At 36.6% G+C, this 22,132-nt stretch overlaps 1 protein-coding gene across 1 annotated transcript; it reads right to left on the minus strand.

The window, feature by feature from the left end:
• Positions 1–1,670: 1,670 nt before the first annotated feature.
• Positions 1,671–20,404, minus strand: COCH (cochlin; the record flags this gene model as incomplete). Its single annotated transcript, XM_026849301.1, has 9 exons — positions 1,671–3,386; positions 4,122–4,638; positions 6,575–6,801; positions 7,608–7,711; positions 9,561–9,708; positions 9,795–9,839; positions 10,720–10,782; positions 11,970–12,103; positions 20,214–20,404. Coding segments are annotated over 9 exons (1,605 nt in total), but the record flags the coding sequence as incomplete, so codon positions are not given.
• Between the last annotated feature and the right edge of the window lie 1,728 nt (positions 20,405–22,132).

The following is a 22,132-nucleotide window of genomic DNA, read 5'->3' on the forward strand; positions in this document are numbered from 1 at the left end:
CCTGGCCTATATATGTGCTTTTCCTGTATACTGCACTTGTCAGACAAGTGTATAGCTAGAAAGAGTCACGTTATCAAAAGATATTTATACTAGGTAATTCATGGTCAGAGAGGATCTAAATGCCTAAGTAAGTTTTGTGTGAGGTGTAAAGTTTGACATGCCCTGGAAGCAGAATCAGAGACCCTGACCTGTGGTTCCTTCCAGGACTGAGAAAGGCATACTGTCACTGACAGAGGAAGCTGCGCACTTCTTTTAGATATAAAATAGCCTACGAGTAAAGAATTCACCCAGGAAATGTAAGAAGCAGATTTGTTGTCGTCCTTGGTCTGGAAGTTAATGATTCCAGTGCTCAGGTGTGTCCTAACCAATTCATGGCTGTAGGTTGCAGCCCTTACTGGAAGTTAGCATGGTACAAAAAGTGATTTCAATTTATTTAGGACATCAAATTAATAAAAATTTGTAAATTTAGGTTGTTCTGGGAGCTCCGCTGGGAAGGATGAGTTTTGGATTGTGTAAACTATTATTTAATGTAAAATTCAGAAACAGCTCTAGGAGTTGCAGTAAGTACTTCAACATTAAACTTGGAATCTTCTGCTCTTTTCTTAGTGATGGATTTTTTTTTTAATTTTTTTTTTTAACATACAGTGGTATGTTGTCAGCAGTGGGCTTGCAAATTTCAGGTCTCCTGAGCCATGTGAGTACTATTCAGGGTAATAGGGCATAGTGAATCACAGAATGGTTTGGGTTGGATGGGACCTATTGAAGACCATCTAGTCCTGCCCCCTTGCTGTGGTTTTCATCATGCAGGTTTCCATCAGTCTCACTAGAGCTCAGAATCCCCCGCAGGCCATATTCTTGACTGACAGTCCTAATACCTGCAGCAATGTTCCCAAATGGAGTTTGCACAAGTGATAGTAGCTGCAGCTCTGTTCATATCCTTTGTGTGTCTTGGTCCAGCAGCATAAAACAGAACCCTTGTACTGTGGTTTCACCTACCTTCTTACCCAAAAGAGCTTCAAATCATGACTGCTACCTTCTGCCATGCTGCTCTTCCTCCAAACTTACCTTCTATTTACAGTACAGGATGCATCCTTTCCACCCTGGCTTTGTATCTCACCAGGTCTCAATCCTGTTAACCGTATTCCACTAATGTCTTTTCCAGATCAAAACTGCGCTGACAAATGCTTGCTGATACAATCTTTGTATCTTTAAAAAAGGTTTGTTTGTACCCACTTCCTACCCACCTCAGCATAATCGGGCTGTATGAAGGGTGCAAGTAAAATGGCATCACTATTCCTGTGAAATGGGAATATTTGCATCTTTAGCTTTGTAGGTTTCTGTGTAGCAGAGATCCAGACCTGCTTTTTCCTCGATGAATGAATGACATGAGTAAAGCTGCTGCCTCCTTTACAATAGTGAAAACAAAGTGGGAGAGGAAAATGTGATTCTACTAGCTGGCACACAATTTATGTTGAAAAGATTCAACTAGCATCATACGTAGTATGAACAATTACTAAAACTTTGATATTTCAAATTAAAAATTTGCATGAATAGTATCCTTGCTATGTGAGGATGATTTAGGATTTTTTTTTTTCTTTTGCAAATTGGGATTTACGATAATACAGTTAGGAAGCATCGCATGCAACTTACTCAAGCTATACTACATGAGGTTCATCATAAACAGACTTTATATTACAGGATATTAAAGCAGCAGCAGTCCCAGTTTTCTTGCAATATATATTTCTATAAAAAGTTTATAAACTAAATGAATTAAACTTTTGCACAAAGTTGATACTGCATATGAATTTATACAGCAATAGCTGAATACTCTTATCTATAAACATGTAACAAAATTAAGGGTAACAATAGAAAAATACAAGGCATCTTTGCCATTCATGTTTAGTGTAATATATAGCCAGTCATAAGTTATTAAAAAATACACAACAAAAGCCTGATTAATACAATCCTTTCTGTGCCACTCCACAACTATGAATTTTACAATCAATGGAGGGGGGGGTGAACAGAAACCCTAGATTGATAGGGAAAGTGCTGTTTTGTTCTCTACTATAATTTTATTTGCAAATAACTTTCTTTTCCAAAAAATACTTGAAGTATGTTATTCACACCAGGAATCTGGAATATCTCAGTAAATATTGCATCATTTTAACCTCACACATCTTTAAAGATGTTTTTACTAGCATTAAAAAGTTATGTGAGCTACTGAGTCCCACTTATGTGTCTGCCTCCTCTCTTTTTTTCTGACCATGTAATCTGATATAAATCAGTTAGGTTCTGATGTTTGAGATACCTTTGGATCTGAGTTTGAATGCTTTCAGTTCCTGGTGTGTGGTCTAATTTAATATCTTTGTCCAAAACTTCTGCCTCTGTCTAGCCAATAACAACTTTGTTAAATCAACACAATACAAGGCAGTAGACAGGAAAAAGTATGGTTATCAGATACATTATGAATATCACTGTTGACTTCAGTGGTGTAGGAAGCAGTAGTATTAGCTAATGTGTTAGGATCCAGATCCTCAAAAGGAACTACTGTGCTTTAAATACCTTTCAAAATCTGTGCCAAAAAACCTGAACAACACAGATCCACAGAAATCTGTGAGTAGAAGTTAAATGTCTTTTGATGTAAACTTTTCCAACCAGATGGCAGTATCGTTCACAATAGCAAAACCTCAACTAACAAAAATAGACATTTAGCTACAATCTGTCATATCTTTTCTTAAACTGCCTGGCAATAATGGATGTTGCACAATTGAAGCACTGAAAGTACTTCATGCTCCTTGAAAAGCCAGAATCATAAGCTACAGAAGGCTTATAGAAGATCGTACCATGTGTTTAAAATAATATTTAACTTGTAAGAAGACATCTAGCAAGTGACAGCAAAAATGTCAGAGCTGTATTGTTTCCTCTGCTGAATTTGATAGCCTTAAGTGCATGATATGCATAGCTTTAAACTTGGGGATACTATATAAGTATTGAAAACAGTAGCTGTTGGCCAAATTCTGCATTCCAGTATTAAGTACAACTCCTAACGAGCTCACAAGAATCCTTAACTGACTACAGAAATGAGAAGTAGCCCTTTTTCCCTTGCATTATGATAGTACGTATAAGAATAAAACATCTGTACTTTAGAGGAACCATTCAGTTTCATGATTTTTAGTTTCAAAGTAGTAATATCCAACAGCAGATGTTTCTTTATTGTTTAGAGTCCAAAAAATCTTTACAGATGCCTCTAATAATATCAGGAACCATCTGCTCCAATCCTGTGAACTCCCTGGTGAAGAAAGTATGAGATTCCCTTGGTTCAGAAGCCATGTCTTTCAGATCATCCAGAGGTGCCCAGGCAATGCCGACAGAGAAGACAGTTATTCCTACAGTAAGAAAAAGAAAGTTAAGACCATTTTGCCTACGGATATAAGAAAATTAGCCATTTTTACATCCATTAATTAATATGTATTGGAAAAGTGTGCTTCAATACTTGCAGTCTGTCAGAGATGATTAGATTTTGCCACTAAATATCAAGAATTAGAAGATTTGTCTCCATAAAAATCCTGAAGGAAATACAGGGTATCTTAAGAGCTAGTGTCTTAGTTGGTTTTGGTAGTGACACGTAAGAAGGTAACTGTTACTATGCCAGTCTTGAAGCACAAGTAAGACTGTTTAAAATTATTTTGACAATAACTTTGTATCCTTTGTGTATGTTTAGTGCTTTTAAGTGTCAGCATCCCAATAGGCTTTTTGGCAAAACTGCTTATTTCCTTCCTAGAGGATGGTGGAGAACAGGACTCATGCTGTATTGGATGGCACCGCTGCTTAGAGATTCATTACTTGCCACTTTATTTTTAATGTAGCAATTTCTCTCCTGTTTAGGAAGATAAAACTGGATGTATGTTTTTCACAAAGCTGCCATGAGTGACTCTACTCGTACCTGGCTCGATAGCACTGGGGTTTTTTTCATCCTAATGGAGAACAGTTGCTGAATTTAGAACAGGTATGATACATAAGCTCACTGGGGCTGTATTTGCAAACTTTAAAATCTTAACATTTACAACACAGCAGAAGTAGGATGACTCAACTTCCACTGCTTTTAAAGATACATCATTTACCTGCTTTTTGTGCAGCAGCAGCAGGTCCTCTAACATCGTCATAAGACTGACCATCAGTCAAAACAAGGAGGAAATTTTTGTTAGGTCCATCTTTCATTGGCCCAAACACATTTCTGGTTGTGAAAGAAATGGCATCACCAGTGGCAGTGCCACCACTCATGTAGCGAATGTTCCGGATAGCCGAGAGGACCTTCTCTTTTGTGGTGTAGTCTGTGAAGCTGAACTCTGTACGCTGATCATACGTGAACTGCACAGCTGCAATCTTTGAACCAATGTCAGAGATCTCGAAAGCCTTTGCAACATTGCTGATGAATTCAAGCACAAGGCGGAAGTTGCTCTCTCCAACGCTGCTGGAACCATCTATCAAGAAACCGATGTTGACGGAGTTGTAGCATGTCTTGCTGCACAACATCTGCTCATGTGAACACAATTTTTGGACGAGAGGTTTTACGTATTTTGTAGTACCAAACCAGGTGGGCATTTGGTAAGAGAAGAAGCCATTGTTTCGACAGACAGCCTGTTGGAAAACAAAAAGTCACCAGGTGAATACTGGCACAGCAACTGAACGGATAATAATCAAACACCTCTGTGATAGCTAATTTTATCCAATAATAAAGTCAACCATGCCCCCTGACCTCTGGAAATGTCAAACAATTTAACTTTATTCACAAGAACTCTAACACCTGGAAATGACAATTATGAGGGTTTTTTTTAAAGTTAACTAAATCATGCTACTGAATATCCAAAGGATTGAAAATTCTGTATTTTTGCTTATCTATTGAGAATTAGTCTCTGTGTTTTCCCTTTGAACTTGGTAAGCCTTTTATTTATTTCATCTGTAGTGTGTCATCAACACAAACATACAGCTGGGTAGAAATATAGCTGCAGGTCATTCAAAGTAAAATTTCTTTTTCCTCTAGCTTCTGTGAGATGCATGTAAAGTAAAAGGTAATTGAGAAAGGAGTTAAATTTAAAGTCACTTCTTCAAGGTGATAACTAATGTGGCTAAGATCAAAATGCAGAAAGGGAGGACAGACCTCAGTGTCATGGTTTAAACCCAGCTGGCAGTCAAACACCACACAGACACTTGCTCACCCTCCCCTACCCAGCAGAAGGGGGAAGAGAACTGGAAGGGTAAAGGAAAGGAAACTCATGGAGTGACATAAAACAATTTAATAATTGAAATAAAATAAAATTAAAATAATCATGATGATAGTAATAATAGAATATACAAATAAGTGATGCATAATGCAGTTGCTCACCACCTGATGCCCAGCCTATTCCTGGTTAGAGATCTTGGCACCAAAGAAAGAGCGAGAGCTTCCTGGCCAACCCTCATCTATATACAGAGCATGATGTTACATGATATGGAATATTCCATTGGCCAATTTGGGTCCAGGGCTCTGGCTCTGCTCCCTCCCTACTTCTTGTACCCCTGCACACTAACAGGACATGGGAAATTGAGAAGTCCTTGATCTCTTAGCAACAACTGAAAACATCAGTGTATTATCAACATTCTTCTCTTACCAAATCCCATACTGAATACAAAACACAGCATGGGTCTAGCTACTAAGAAGAAAAATTAGCTCTACCCCAGCTCAAAGCAGGGCATCCAGTCACCTAAGGTCATGTCTTTGCCTGTAGGTATGTGAGGATTGGACCTGCCTGCAATACCACTAGGATCAGCCAGAAACTATCCTTATGCCTAGAAGCAGCAGAGTTATAGTGTTTCGTTCTATTCACGCCCCAAACTATGAAATTGCTGCTGAAATTAGACATCTAAAACCTCCTTGTGGAAAATGAGAGGTTTTCTCACCTGTGTGTAAGACCTAGTGATCAAAAAGCTCACATGACAGTAGGTGATCTTTGCTTGAGTTCTCATACAGAACAAGATCCAAAACTCTTCATCCAAGATTAATGTCTTTCATACGAATTTTCTAGGATATGTTTTGCTGTATTTCCTGTCCTTTTTGTAGTAAAAGTAAGCAAATAATTATCCATAGAGTGGATACAGAAAGATATGCCTCCTTGTCTGACATTTTGGGACAGGAGATATCATATATGCATTTCACTGTTTTGACACATTTAACCATACCTGAGATAGGAGATTCCCCTACACTGAAAAATCTTCATGTAATTACAAAGCCCAGGAGCTACAACTTGGCCAAGACTCTGAACTCGGAGGACAGTGGTACCTTTGTGTATCCCCTTTACAGGCAAAAAACTCCCGTGTTTCCCTAGCCTTCCTAGTGCTATTTTTAAAAACCACTTATTAGCAGGGATAATTTAATTGGCTGTTTTGATAATATTTTTATTTACATTTAAAAAATATAAAAATTCTTGTGTGTATGTATATATATATATATAAAAATTAGTTCATTAGAATTTTAGCATGAAGTAAATTATCTGGAATTATACCCATGACTGAAAAACAAATAAAGATATTTTCTTACTTTGTCAATAAAACCAATATCTTGTACCATCCCCAGCTCCTCTGTTGTGGGTTTTGCTACAGACACAATGAATACGTTCACTCCAAATTCTCTGGCCACTATACCGGCTTCTTCTATGTCATCTGAGGGCCAGCCATCTAGAAACACTACAATGATCTTGGGAATTCCTTTGCGTGCACCATTTTCCAAAGAGAAGAATTTCTGAGCTGTATGCTTCAAAGCTTTCCCTAGTTTTGAAGAGAAAAAGAATATGAAGAAATAATGCATACCATAATGGTACATTTTGGTACCAGCTTCCTATACAAAATTGCATGGGATTTCTGTTATTATTACAGGTCTAACCCAGTGTAAAAGTGAAATATTGTCCCAGGAAATTTGATAATAATGAAGCTTGAGCAACCTATAAGTTAAAGAACAAATTAAGAAAACCCCCAAAACCAAACTACCCACAAAAAACCCCACAAATAAAGCTGAGGAAGAAATCGCTGACATTGTTTTGCCCACAGGTCCAGTTTTGTACTAGGAAGTAGATATATTAGTGCCTGCCAAATGGATTGGAAGGAAGAAAGTGGAGGAGCTAACCTAAACTCAGCTTGTGAAATGCAACATATTTGGAGTTCTCAGTTTCCTTATTTGGCAAACATCTCTACACAACCACTTACTACTTATTCCAAGTTTATTCTGACTCTTTAATCAGCCACCCGATGAGAAAGAAGTGCTAAGCCTTTTAGATACAAACTTGTCTCAAGGTACCCCTCTGTTACTAGTGAAAAAAGTCTATTACTGTTTCAATGCAGGAAGTGATACTGGCATTTCTACTCTAAAAAAATGTCTAATAAGCAAACTCTAGCTTCTGAAAATTAAATGTAAAATGTGGCAATGTCCCAGTGGAAAAATGCTGAACCTAAGATGAGTGTGCCATTTAAAACAGTTGCTCACCTAACTTACAAGAACTTCAGTGTATATGTACACACATGTATATATAAACATATGTAAAGAAGTAATTTCTATTTGCGTGGAAGTATGAACTCACCTGTATTTGAATTGCCTCCTCTGAACCCCAATTCCTTTATGGCAAACAAAACTTCTTTTGCAGCAGTAAAGTTTTTCAGATAGAATTCAATTTTTGGATGTTCACTGTGGAAAAAAAAAAACCAAACAGTAATAAAGTATGTAGTTCACATTTCATACTGCTATGTCATTAGCAAGTTAAAATACACTCTGAATAATTTTGTTCTTGGTAATATATATTCTTCTCTATATTTTTAATTATTAAAACAGAAGTATGCTCCTAACTTAATAATTCTCAGAATCCTTAGCAAGAGGAATTATTTACGTGAGTGGGTAAATTAAGAACAGTCTGATTCTTAAGTTTAATCAAACAGATGAAAACATTAGGTTGAAAATATATATAGAAAAAAAATGAATATGCAAGATGTTAAATGAAATGCATTTGTGCAATTGAAATCCATCAAGTTTTCTACTATTTCTATGAGAAATACCTACCTTCTTTATAAAAAATTCCTGTGAAGTGCAGTTTGAGTTTTTTTAATTTGAGAAATTTTAAGGTATGCTATCTACTGACTTTGTGTAAGAAATTAAAACTTCTGGCTATTCTAAGTTTCCAGATTTCACTTTTGATTTACAGTAGAAAACAAAAAGAAATGAAGTTATTTTTGCAGAATAGAAAGAGTAGAAAGATAAACACCTGCAGGTCAAAGAGCTGCTGCGATGCATAAATGGCCTCATCCTGCATCAGAATCACTAGAATGAGCCCCTGTGTAAGAAGAGTTGGTCTGCAGTGCTGAATTCCATGGCAGAATAACTGTTAAAAAGGTATATTTTGAGATCTAAAGATTATTGTTTGTAAGATTAATTTCTGATGACGAGAAGTTGAGTGTTCAAGGTGCTAAGCTGATAGTCAGTTTCTCCATCAATTATCCCTCACCTTATGGTATTTAAAGCCAGGACACCAAGAGTGGAGTTCTTTTCCCCTAGCTTTTGATCTCTACAGTGGACAGAAACTGGATTTTCCAGGATGGAATTCATCACATCCTAAAAGAGGCATCCATAGTGGTTCAGATGCTTTTGTACCATGAATGTCTTCTTTTCTTTCTAGTGACTATAAAAACAAGCCTAGGTCATTAAGGTAAGACATCTGCTCCACAGTCTTCTAAAGGCAAGGGAGAGGAACAGACTGTAATGATGAAAGATGTGATAAAGGAACCCTGTGTTAATCTAGCAGGTGTTTCATCTTCTTGGGCTAAGTGAAGTAAAGGCTGCTTTGCACTTCCTTTATTCCAGAAGCCGTAGCCAAAGTCATTAAGCCTTGGAAAACTGTTATTGCTGAGCACTAGCAAACTAAGCTGTGGCTCAAAAAAAAATCTTCTACCAATGTGTTGGATGTTGCAGTGGCTTTTAGACTGTTTTGCAGTCTGTGAACATACACAGTAGTATGAGTAGTTGGGCTCCATGATCTTAAGGGACTTTTCCAACCTAAATGATTCTACAGTTCTATGACTAGTCTTAAAAGGTGTCCATTTATAATTCAGAAGTGTTAGCTGTAGTAACCTACAGGTGGGCAAGAGCAGTTTTTTCGTTTTGTACATTTACATAGCCATTTGTGACAATTCTCCCTCTACAGTTTGTAAAGAGCCATCTCTCCTTTGCACAGTACTTTCTGCTGTTTCACTAAGATGAGCTATGAAACTGTTAGCAGCAGAGGGGCTGTAAAAAGTTCAACTGCTCTCTCTATCCAAATATCAAGTATCACAGATGCAGAAGATGATCAGATTTGTCATGACCTCTCTCATGGACATCTCAGAGTAGCATGGTGCAAATAGTGCTACAGCTAGAAAGAGTTTGCTTTGTCGTGCTATTCATCAGCCATTATTGCGTAAATACTGTTCTGCAAAATAGGGATTGATATGTTAATTGATTTCTCTTATTAATCACTCAGTTATATTTTATGTAGATCTGTTCTTACCTGGCCTGCACAACTCCAACATGAGGCCCTTCTGTTCCAATTCCCAACATTACAGCTACTTTTCCAACAAAATTTTTCTGCAAATTAAATCTACGTTGGCCAATGTTGTAACTTCCATCAATGAGAAATGCAATATCAGCTTTACAGTCTGTGAACATCCAAAAATCAGACATACTTAATACCAAATAAATATTAGGATTTTGTTTTGCAAAAGTTAAATATGTGGGTTCTTACCTTTATTTCCAGCCTTTTTATCAAGTGGCTTCTTAGATCTTTTACCTTCAGTGAAGGAAACAGCATGGATCATTTAAGAATAAGATGATCGACGGCCAAGAGTGAACCAGAAAAAGTTCAGAGTCCAAGAATTACATTGCAGCCTAACTGCAGTAGAAACTGTCAACTGGTTTAATTATTAAACTTGCACTACTACTGCTTTATTCCTTGGAGAATATTCTTTTTCAAAAGAAACAGTTTAACGTTCCTTTCTATACCTGCCTAGCTGATTACTGAAATGTAGAAAGCTGGGTGGATTGCTGTCGTTTGCCTTCCCAAGTGATACCATTTCTCAGTTAGCAATCCTGTTGTATAGTGCACAGTTTTAACAGTTTGGAAGCAAACAACAGCTTAAACCGTAAAGCAAATGGTCTATTCACAATCAGCATCCAAATCCAGTATTTATATAGCACTAACCTTCATAAAAAACTGATCTAGCATTTTAATGCTGCACTTTCTGTGGAGAAATCCACATAACATCTACATTTCTGCTACACAAGTCCTGACAGCACTCGGCTGTTGAGTAGTACTGTAAGAAGGAATGCATTACCTCCATCTTCTCTGTCACTTAACAGGAATCAATATCCCATGAGCTCATGAACTCTTTCCTTCATGTTATCTGTATTACTTTTCCAAATTCATTTAAGACTTTTTTTTTTTTTTTTTAAATTTACATGAGCACTACAGAAATCAGAATCAATCTCCCCAATTACAAATTATTCCTCTTTTTGCTGATGAAAGCTCTACTGCAAGAACAGATACTGTATGTTTCCTTCTTAAAAAAAATAAAATAAAAATTGTATGAAACATGTAATTTTAGCTGAGGATTCACACACTGCAGGACATCTTATTGCAAGAAGCTTCCCTTGTTGCAGAGATCTCGTACCTGTAGACGGACGTGCTGTTGATACCGATCGTCCAACTGCTTCAAGCATTGTGTTCTTGGTACCTGTCACAATATTGGAAAAATAAGTACTCTGTGCTTCAGTGCATTTATATGAAATTACAAGTGCTTGAAGAATACTATAGTTCCAGTAACCTTTCTCCATCATCTGGCATTAGCTACTATGGGAGTGGAACACAGGCCTAGTGCAATCCGGTATTACACTCCTTGTTTTTCAGGTAATGAACTTCTATGAGGTTCTGCATTTGAAGCAACAGCATCTAATGAGAAATTACAGCATATCTAATTGATGAGAGGTTTTGAACTGCTGTAGACATTATTTCTAGCAGATAAATTCAGGACTTCATCTGAAGAAGTGGATTTCACTTACACCCTCACCAAAAGCACCTATAATTCCAAGTTCTCAGCTATTACTTTGCAAGGGACACTACACAAGGATTAATAGTATCTTAGAGATAAATAGGCTGAATTTTAGCTGTGTAAACAATAAGAATGCTTTAGAGAGTTCTGTTTCCCAAACTTTGAAAGAATATACCAGGAAACACATACACTTTAATATTTTTGAAACCACAACAACCTATATAACCAGTAGGCTTCTTTATACAATTTTATGAGGGTGGTTCAACCTCACTCAAGTGGGAGGACGATTGGTTTGCAATCGGGCACAGTATCTCAACTACATGGACAAAAGCTTCTGAAAAAACCACTATGTCACACTGTAGCTTAATGCCCATATCACATCTAAAATTGACATTATTCTTATTTTTGGATGGTTGGTGTTTGAAGGGAACGTTGCACAAGCTCTTTGAAGGGCCCAACAAGTACTACTGCCTGCACAAAGGCAGGTGGGGACAGAGAAAGGATAAAACTCTATGGCTGGAAGTGATGGAAGGGCAGAATTGCAATAGTGGGATCAAAGCACTGACGTAGATCAGCTTAAACTGTCATGGAACTGCACTGTCACCTGCCTGCTATTGTGTCATTATATTCTAAATAACTGTAATCCATTTTTATGTATCAGCTTCTGCTACAGACTAGCTAGTCTAGCTGGAATAGTATTTTAAGGAAAAGATGGAAAAATTAAGATAAAACAATGAATTAGAAAACTTTTGTTACTACACTTCAGACAGCAATCACATTTCTTTATGTGTGCAAGATCACTGAAGAAGTTTCCTACGATTCTGTAAATACTTCAAATATACTTTGCAAAATAATAAGTGTGATCCACCTACGAGTCACTGAGAAAGACGAAGCCCATCTAGTGAGCACCTGAGACTGGATCCCATTGGCATTTACAGCAGGGTAGTTTTCCTGTCCTGGGAGAGTCTGTACCCTTACAGCTCCTCCTGCATTGGTGATCACCCCTCTAAGATACAAAAAGTTGTTACAAATTAGACATTTTAATCACAAGAAAATGTAATACAATTATACCATCATTAGTATATTAGATGCTAGCCTCCTGACAAAGATGCAATACAGGCAGGCAATTGTGTCAAGGCCAAAACAAGCTATAAATTGTTAAAAAGGCTTTTAAAAGAAACTGTTCTGCAGAATACCACCACCACAGACTTTAGGGGGAAAAAAAAAAAAAAAAAAAAAAAAAAAAAAAATTCCTGCAGTGTTCAGAATGATGCAGAAGAATGATGTTTCAAGGACATATCCATTCCTAAAGGAAAGGACTCCACAGCAAAATGTATTTGAGCTCATTATGTTTCGTGTATATTTGTAACTGAAACAAAATTTGGTACATTTAACTATAAAATGACCAAAGAAAGAAAACTAGGAAGAAAAGTTGCTGTTAATAGTAGTAATGGATATGTAGGATATCCCGTTACGCAACTACAGACTGAAGTCAGAAATAGTAGACATTATTGATAGAATTATCAGTAACTTGTGGCTGGTAAGAACAGAGTCTAAGCATCTTGTTCTTCTTACTCACCTGTAGTAAGCTAAATGTGAAATCTGAAGTGAATTAAATAAATAATAATAATTCAGTAATAACTCAATCCATGTAAGATTCTGGATTGCTTTCATTCTAGACTTGGAAATAGTGTATCAACAGTAGATGCAATTCAACTGTGTGATTTTCACTGACAAAGATGTAGAGTAACATACCAAATTGCAACTTCAGAATTTAGAATACTTAGGTAATAGTTAACAAGTCATAGCTTAATCTTAATTAGTTTAAGCATACTGCGATGTATCCTTAATCTATAATTATAACATTTAAAAAAAAATAAAATTCAGACTATCAAGAAGCATACTGATTAAAATATCTTATAAAGCCATATTCAGTATTATAAAACTATTATACTTCTTAATGCCTTACTAGAAGGATCAGTTCAGAAACACAGAAGTGACAAGAAAACCTGTAGCAAAATCTGCAGAGGAAGTTTTCCAAACTGAGAAGAGAGTCAAACCTAAAACACCCCCACCCTAGGCAAGTTTTCAGAGGGCATAGTCTAGTTCTTAGAGAAGGCCGCTTTTTATCTTGTTGAATTTAATTTCATGATACAACAAACAGGTCTTGAGATTGCCTACCAGATCTGTCCTGCCATGAGACAAATGAAGGAATAGCTAGTTTGAAAGTCTTGATGATGCTTATGGGCTGAGGATTGTGTGAGTACCCAGGAGGACAATAGGTTTATGCATTTAGGAAACTTCAGGGTTAAAAGCCCAGGGAAACGTCACTGTTTTTGCAGGCAGAGAGGCTGTTGTGTTTGGTTGTATTTGGATCTCTTAAGTGACAATAATAGGCATCAGAAGTGGTTTGATCTCTTTTTATGTGCTACTGAAAGAACAGTTATTATTTTTAGAGGCCAAAATTCAATGTTGAGCTTCTCTAAGAGGGAGTAAAATTTTGATGCTTTGTAGCACTTGGGCAGGTACAGTACTGTGGGAGACAAACAATCATTTCAAGACCATTTAAACACAGCAATTATGTGCCTCTGTGTTTATTTTTCTTATCTGTTTGTCTTCCTGCTTCAAAAGCAGTCCCAGTCTAATCTGATTTAAAACATCGTGAAAATAGAATAATCAAGACCAGAGTTTAGAAAATCTTGCATGTATTTCTGGTAACATGAGCTCTGGGTATCTGTGCAGAGGCAGCTTCCACATAAATCTCCTTGTGGACTGCTGTTAAAATACATTCCTCATTCATGGACGTGATTTGGATTTCTAAATTGAGCTGTAGTTTTATATATTTAATTCTTGTAGCTTGGAAGATTATGTTAATAGTTTCAAAATATACAGATATTTTCTCATCTAGTAATGCTGTATACAGTATATAGAACAAAGTGCTTTAGTAAAGTTACTCTGAGTTTAAAATCAAATTATAAATTTAATAGATACTAACAGCACTTTACAGTTCTTTTAAAAACAACAGTGGAAAAAAAAATCAGACCAGAGACTCTCATTATTTTTAAGTGACAGGAAAATTCTGTAAATCAAAATTATCTTAAGAAAAATAACATTAATGTACTTAGAAAATTTCTGTCTAATTAGAATATAATTTTCTTCTCCAGTACCTGGTTTTCTTTGGCTTTCAAGCCTTCAATAGTGTCTCTGTCTTAATGGATAAGGAAATATGTGTCAGAAATAGAATATTAACATTTAATTGTAACAGTTTCTAGTTTAAGTTTATACCTGCAGTTTTAGTGAAGCTACTTTGGGCTTACATCAGCAAACCTGATCTATGCCCAAGTTAGCTCCCAAGAAGAGCTTAGTATCTCTTCCCACTTCTTTTCTTGTGAAGTTTTACTTGGGATGTTTCTTCCAGCAAGTTTACTCAGACTGCATGCTCATATATGCTGAAGTGAAATAAATCATACAGTCAGTCTGACTTTGTATTCTGAATCAGATTGCAGAAAGGAATTTGCCAATCGTTTATGATGACCTTAAGAGTGAGATTCATCCTGTGTAGAACTGCAGTGGTATTTAAACAGTGAAGAAATGTTTATGCATTTCTTCAGGATGATGTGTCATTAAAATCAGCTTTGATTTTCACCACTGTTCTTTGCTTCTGTGTGGTTGACTTGCATGCCATGGCTGTTTTGATTAAACTGGAACTCTGCAGCTTTTCCAGGAACAGCTTTCACTTCTTTACTCACTATGTTTCATGCTACTGCCAGCACTGCTTGACAGCAACTTTATATAAAAAACTGTCAGTCCATTCTCTTGTCTAGCTTCACTGTTAATACCAAATCATAAATTATATGTAAATGATGTTTTTCACTCAAAAATGCCCACAAATTTAACAGAAACACAGATACACGAGGAAGCAATCCAGTGCCTCACTGCACAATAGCTTATGGAAGAAAGTATAGTGGCCAAGGGCAGCAGAAGATATGGGAAAGTCTTATGAAATACAGGAATATAATCTAAACCATACCTAAAAATCTGAATCGAGGTAAACAAGCAGATGGGATTTAAGTTTTTTTAGAGTCTCATGCACCTCCTCAAAGTAAAGTGCAAGAACTCTTTATCTGCACTCTCAGAGAAAGAGACACAGGGCTGGCTTGCCTTTGCTGAATTTTGAATGTGTTTTTGAAGGAGTCTGCACATCAGAACTGATGCCTAGGCCACAAAGAGACTCTTCCAGCCATGGGAGATGACTCTTAGAGATATAACTGCAGTCATTAATCTCAGACACAGTAGACAGCTGAAATACCATCTCCTGTTAAAAGAAAGAGGAAACACAAGGTTTTCACTTGGTGAAAATCTTTTTCCTCTGGGTAAGTTTTCCATTGTCTCTTAGAATTTTTAAGAGTGGTGACAGATTCAGCTGATGGTGAGAGCATTTTTTTGCAGCATGCTAATAGGCTATTGACTTATTTTAAAATGTTGGAGATGAAGCCAAGTGGCTATTCCCTTAAATGGGCTGAGTTCTAAGTGTAAGGTAAGGATCAGCAAGATAAAAGTGTCTAAAGATAAAACACTGCCAGCAAAATAGACAAAGATTGACACTATCATACAAGGGGAAAAACAAAGAGTGAAGAAAAATAGACTAAATGTTCTATGCCAAGGAAAGGTCCCAAGCACAAGGGCAGCAGCGCTACAACTGGGCTGTTACAAGTAGTACACACTGAGTTGATTTAGTCCAGAAAAAAAAAGTTTGCTCAGAAACACACATGGCTTCTTTTTATTATAATCATTATGCTTATCATATATGTCTGTAAGTAGGCTATCTGCTTTTTCAGCAGAAGGGAGAGACCAGAAAGATAGTGAATGCCATACTACCCAAGAGCATAATTTTGACCTGAAAGTTCCTGCTCCCATTGCTAACAGAGTTCTGGCTGTGATAGCAGCTGGCATTTCCTACAGGGTCCTTGAATGAAAACAGTTATCCTCAGGTACTCAAAACAAGACAGCTGAATTAACCTGAATTCTCATCTTTCCTTCCTACTATGAGCAGCTGCATCAAACTCCTTCCACAACATCCACCTTTATTGCTCCAAGAAGCATCCTCCTCTTCTCCAAACTGCAATCTCCCACTGATGCCCGATTGCCTTCAGCCACCAATACAGACCTGCTCAGGGTTTCACGCCAGCATCCTCTGCCCCCCCTTGGTTGTGCTCTTTCTGTCTCCTCTGCACCCCTATTGCTTTTGGCAGGAAAGAAGGCTCAGTAGAAGCAGGCACTATACCAAAGTTTCCCAGGGAAACTACAGCTGCTCAGAAATCCCTCTGGCCAGACAGCATTTTTTGTCAGTATTCTTCTAGCAAACACTAGGGCAAGTTCAGATGCCATTCATGTTTGTAGTCACTTTGTGGCCAGCTTCGTATTACCATGATATGCTTTTGTTACACCTGAGTTCTGGGACCCCGATATTTAATTAGACATTATTTAATTAGCCACACCCTGTGGCTAGTTGGAAAGGTTATGAAAAAATTTACATGCCTATTTAGCATCTAAAATCTCCTACATTGGCTTAGGTCTACATTTAGTGGAACTGGCACTAGAACAGAACTGCACAAGCTGAGAACCTAGTCCTTCATCTGACCTTCTTATTATTAATCCAATTAATCACTCAGTGGTAGATTTAACTCAGTTTTTCATGCCTACATAGTATCACCCTGGTAGGAGGTTCTCCATTCTTCCTCTGACAAATAAATCTTTTATTCTTCTGCCCAGAAAAAGAACAATATTAAATAAATATACTGTTTCCTGAGAGTAATTACACATAAAATAAGAGAAAAAAATGAGAGAAAAAGCCAAATATAACAAACTAAAGCTGGCAGAAAGCTTATTCATCTATAGCATACAGAATTATTCATAGCTCAATTCTGCTAAATTCTGTACATGCATTATATTGCATTTTTTTTGTGTGTTAATGGTTACCTCACAGTAATGGAACTACTCATAGCAATAAGAATTATTCAGTTTATATAAAGTTAAGAAATCAGGTCTCAATTTGGACCTGGCACACAAACTGGCATGTATGTGGAGGGGGGAACTGACTCATGCTCACACAATCATTTTCAGTTTAAAAAAAAAATAAGCATTGCTCTCAAGACTGATACCTCTTGAAATGGTGGATAGAGGAAGCACAGAGAAGCAACTAAGATAACAGCAACAGTCACTGTAGTGGCACAGGCCTGGTACTCAACAGTGCTCAAGGTATAGAGCTATGTTGCACTCACCATGCAACATGATGTAGGGCACATATAGTTTTAAACCAGTTTATTTGGAAATTTATTAGATTCTCAAACCACATCTCTAATTACATCACAATAACAGCAAATTATGGTGATTACCTGCCAGCAATATCTTCTTGGAATTACTTTTACACCAATATAAAGTTTAGTCATTGCAACAGAGTGAGGAGGAGTTATTTTGTATGTTTTCGATGGATTTTGCAGCCTGCACTGAATTTAGTAGAGAACTAAATAGCTGTTGCCTCTCTTCCATTCATCAATCCTATTTTACCAAGACTAGTATTTACGGCTGCTAATAGTTACAGCAAAACCAACAAAACATTCTCATGTAGCAAATCCTCTTTCCAGAATCTCAGTTTTCCTATATAATCTTTTTCTAAAAAAAAAAACCCAAAACAAACAAAACCCAAAACCCACAACATCTGATCTAGATGTTCTTTCACTAATTTTTTGTATATACCTAAACTAGTTTTTTTTAAACACTCATGAAGACACTTAAAGCACACTGGAGTCATTCATTCTCTTTACAGAATGATCAGAAGGAAGCCTGTTCTAGCAATAAAACACACATGGAGAGATGTAATTATCTTTGAAACTAACTCTTAAGCTTTAAAAACAAATACACACAGATCCTGACCATATTTCCCAACTTCTTTCTAGCTGCCCCTCTAGTACCTTAGCTTAGTCTCCCTTACAGCATTTGAGAAATTCTAGACAGAGTGTCTACTCAAAACCTTTCCTTAAATCCAATTTCTTAAAAAAATTAGTCTGGTTTAGTTTACTTTGGAGTTTAAATACTATTAAAATAGCCTGAATTTTGGAAGTATTGTTAAAAGTTAAGATTTTAACTGACACTTTAAATAAGTTTCTGTATAATAATGACAGCCCCCTTAATATTGTTTGAAATTCTTAGTATGTATTTAATGATATTCAAAGTATTAAGCAATGAATGTTGACTAAAAAACCTTTTATTTTCCTCCTTTGTCTCCTAGTCATTTATTTTTCCATATTTTTTTTTTAAATAAATAATACTGTAATTGTAGAGTTCAGCATCACATCAGTATATTCTGAATGAGTTTGTTTCTGTTGCTTGGGGATAAAAAAAAAAAAAAAAAGAAGAGATTGGAACTGTTCCCCCATTTCTTTTAAACACTTTGTTTCACTTCAGCTTTTAGGAATAGTTTCAGCTTTTCTGCAAAGGCAGCAGTAGTCTTATCTGGAATACACAAATATAAGATGGTGTGATTTGTTTGTTTGTTTTAACTGTAGTTTATGTATATGTTAACCTGAATGTACCTCGAAGTTAAATAAAACTAGTTTTAAGAAGTTCAGTGATGCTCAAAGGGATTTTGGATAATTTATGTTGTAATCCACAAATGCTAATGAAATCTCATTCGTAGGAATAGGACATTAAGAAAGGTCTCCAAAATAGTGTGATACCCCAATATAATGATCTGTGTCAAGAGTACCTCTTACAACCTAAGTAATTTAGATTATATGCATGATGAAATCTTACTTTTAAATATATTAATAATATTTAATTATAGAATTCTCAGAAATTAGGAAAAGTTTGGGCATGATGATCTAGTCTATACTTTCGCTTCAAGATAGGATCAATTATAGTTATTCTAGACAGAGGGAGGTCTGGTTTTGGAAATGCACTGTCTTTTGCAGTTCCCATAATATCCCAGGCCATCTAGTCTCTGTCCATATTTGTTAGACTTTTCTTCGTGTCTAATTCAAATTTCTGTGCCTGAGATGTCGGTCCTATCTTAAAGTCATTAACACCTTACAAAATTTTCAATCTGCTTTGTGGTGGAAAGCATATTGTGAAAGGTCTAAGTGAACAAATATCATATTGTACAGCCAGTTAATAGATGAAGCTAAAAATCCTCTTTTAATAACAAAAAGCTTTCTCAAAGTATTAAAATCTAAGCCCAAAACTCCCTGTAGACTGACAGTCATGAATCAGTCTGGCTTCCACAGGCATCTGAAATAGATATCTTACTATCTCCAGCTGGTTTTGTCCAACATTTCCTTATTAAAAATTGATCCAAGAGAGAATTTACCTTGCAAATAAGTAATTAAATCTTTGTCCTTCCTCAAAAACCACCCCCCCAAAAAAAATCCCAGATAACTTCAGTATCTGCCAGCCTGTTTTCCTTCCCCTGTGGAATTACTGCTTTTCTAATGACATGTATTTAAAATGGGTTATCTGGATATTTATCTTAGTCTTTAGTTTTCTATTTGATATAGAAGTGATTTCAGCTAGATACTAGTCTAATGAAGAGATCATTAAGTAGACTAACACTCAGCAAGCAACTGTCAGAGGAGAACTGCCATTACAAAAAACTGTAACATTGATTCAAAGTAATAGCTATGGACCACATTCACCCAAATCATGGGTAGCTCTGTTTGCACAGAGCTTAAACTGATTTCAACAATTTCAGAAAAATGTCATGTAACTGAAAGTCAGAAAGTCAATCTGCTTTTATTCTCCGATTAATTACTATTCACACTGTATTCTTCAGTGTCTACCAGTGACACAAGTAATCTCACAGTGAAAGTCTGTCTGCTGCTGTGCCACTTCAGAGAACGTTAATCGAGTGGTTTTCAGGAACACCTAAACATAACTCGGATAACTGGCAAGCCGCCCAGCCATTCTTTTCGTCCTTGTTCTCTCTTCTCCTAATGAGTTAACAGTACTCCTGAAGTCCAGAAAGATCTTTATTATGATGGTGTCAGACAGTTAAGATTTAGAAGTGTGGCAAAACTATATAAAACTTGCTTATCACATCAATTAGCAATCATCTGACTTACCTGTGTATGGCAGCTCCACAGATACTGGAAAGAGAGGCATAAATTCCATCCCCAAAGACATAAAATTGCCATAGAGGACAGTTTGCTGGGCAAAGGACATCCTCTGTCTCCTTTGTAAGGTCAAGTCCTCTTGTAAAGCACGTGATAGCAGTGGAAGCTAAAGAAAAAAAGAAGAACTTGTGACCTGAAAATCATAAGGGGGGTTGTTTTTGTTGTGGTTTTTTTTTTTTTGTTTGTTTGTTTGTTTGCTTTTAATCTCTCTACCATTTCCACGTTTAAAGCAGTGCTCATCTTATGTTCCAGTATGTCTGTAATTAAACAATTACATTATGTACAGTGTCTCAACTTATGCTCCAGTATGTCTGTAAGGATATTTTTGGAGCTTACAGGTGTACAGCTATGAAAAGGAAGAACACACTTCTTTGCTTATGGGAAAGAAATGGTAGAAAGTGGGAAAAGCTTTAAAAAAATTAAAGAGAAAACAACACTAGAATAACATTAAAATAATACTCAAGGAATATCACAGAGGGGAAAAGCACCAACAATCCACATCTGTAAGTTTACTGCAGACAAAGGAAGGACTTTAGAGGGCTGGTGGAACACAGGAGTAGGCAGCACTCTCCAAGAGAGAAATTAAATGACTGACATCGCCACAGCAGTCTCCAGCCATAAAACATCTACGAATCACTTGGGAAACTCTGAACCTTCTCTCCAGTGGCATTCGCAAAGCAGGTTGACAGCAGAATTTCCCTTAGCCTCTTAAGTAAGTCCTACTGAGGTCAGTGTGGAAAAAAAAATGCAGTGAAGTTTCATCGTTATCATTGTGCAAGGGACTGTCAGATTCACTCAGTGAGACAAGAGTTATTTATTCAGCTGAGGAACATGCATTTTTCCACACAGAACTCTGCCTTTTTTTCCCCCTTAAAAGTTGCTTCTCAGATTATCTTCATTAAGATTTCACTGTTCTTGCATGTGTGCAACGTAGATATGCAGACACAGATTTACACCAGTATACAACCTCGCTCGGCGAACTGATGCTTTTTCTTTTGAAGAATTAGAGATCATTATCTTGGATACTTCTACACAGGACAGCACATTCAGCTAGTGTGATAGCACAGCAAATTAGGGCTTTGTCTTAGATCAGCATCATAAATTCAACCTGTGACTGGATATTTATTCTGAACTTCCTACGAGCACATCTTGCCCCTGCTGAAAAGTGGAACAGTTACAGCTGGAGGTGCACAAGAAAGTACATCCGTTTATTCTGACTGCATGAATCTAACACATATGTTAATAGACCATGCATGTAGTTCTACTCTTAAGTATATGTAACCCTCATTAATGCTATACTGAAATTATGTTAAACTAATCATACCTTCCTGAAAAGTCTTTGCTGCTATTTGCCAGCACAAAGCTGTGACTTACATATGCCCACACAGCCCAAAGTAAGAAAAAGCGGAAAATACTTCATTTTTCCCTTTAAGATAATAAAAGCTGTCTACCTAGCAAGACTCTGCAAAGTGATTTAATCTGATTGTCAAGTATCCTAAGAAATAAAGAAGTTTTGTTTAAGATTTAGTCTTACCTACTCACATCCTCTCCATGTTTAGTCTTATATATTACGTCTTAAAAACAAGTCTGAAAAACCAAACAGAATCACCATGCTTATAGCTAGAAGCATATTTTCTTTGTTAAGGTGTTGTATTATTGGTGTGATGCTAGAAGGAATTGATTTGCTTTGCTGTTCAAGTCCCCATATCCTTTCATGAAAGTTCTACAAGTGTCATAGCCAATTACTGGGCACTAATCAAATAATATCCACCAAATGACAACTAGCAAGACTATCAGAATCAAACAACAGCTGGAAGGCTGGTTGACCTTGGAGAAATCACTGCAATGAGATTTCTGGTAAACTCTGC

Source organism: Athene cunicularia, assembly GCF_003259725.1.
Source record: "Athene cunicularia isolate RWA chromosome 5 unlocalized genomic scaffold, athCun1 chr5_part1, whole genome shotgun sequence".
Lineage (NCBI taxonomy): Eukaryota > Metazoa > Chordata > Aves > Strigiformes > Strigidae > Athene > Athene cunicularia.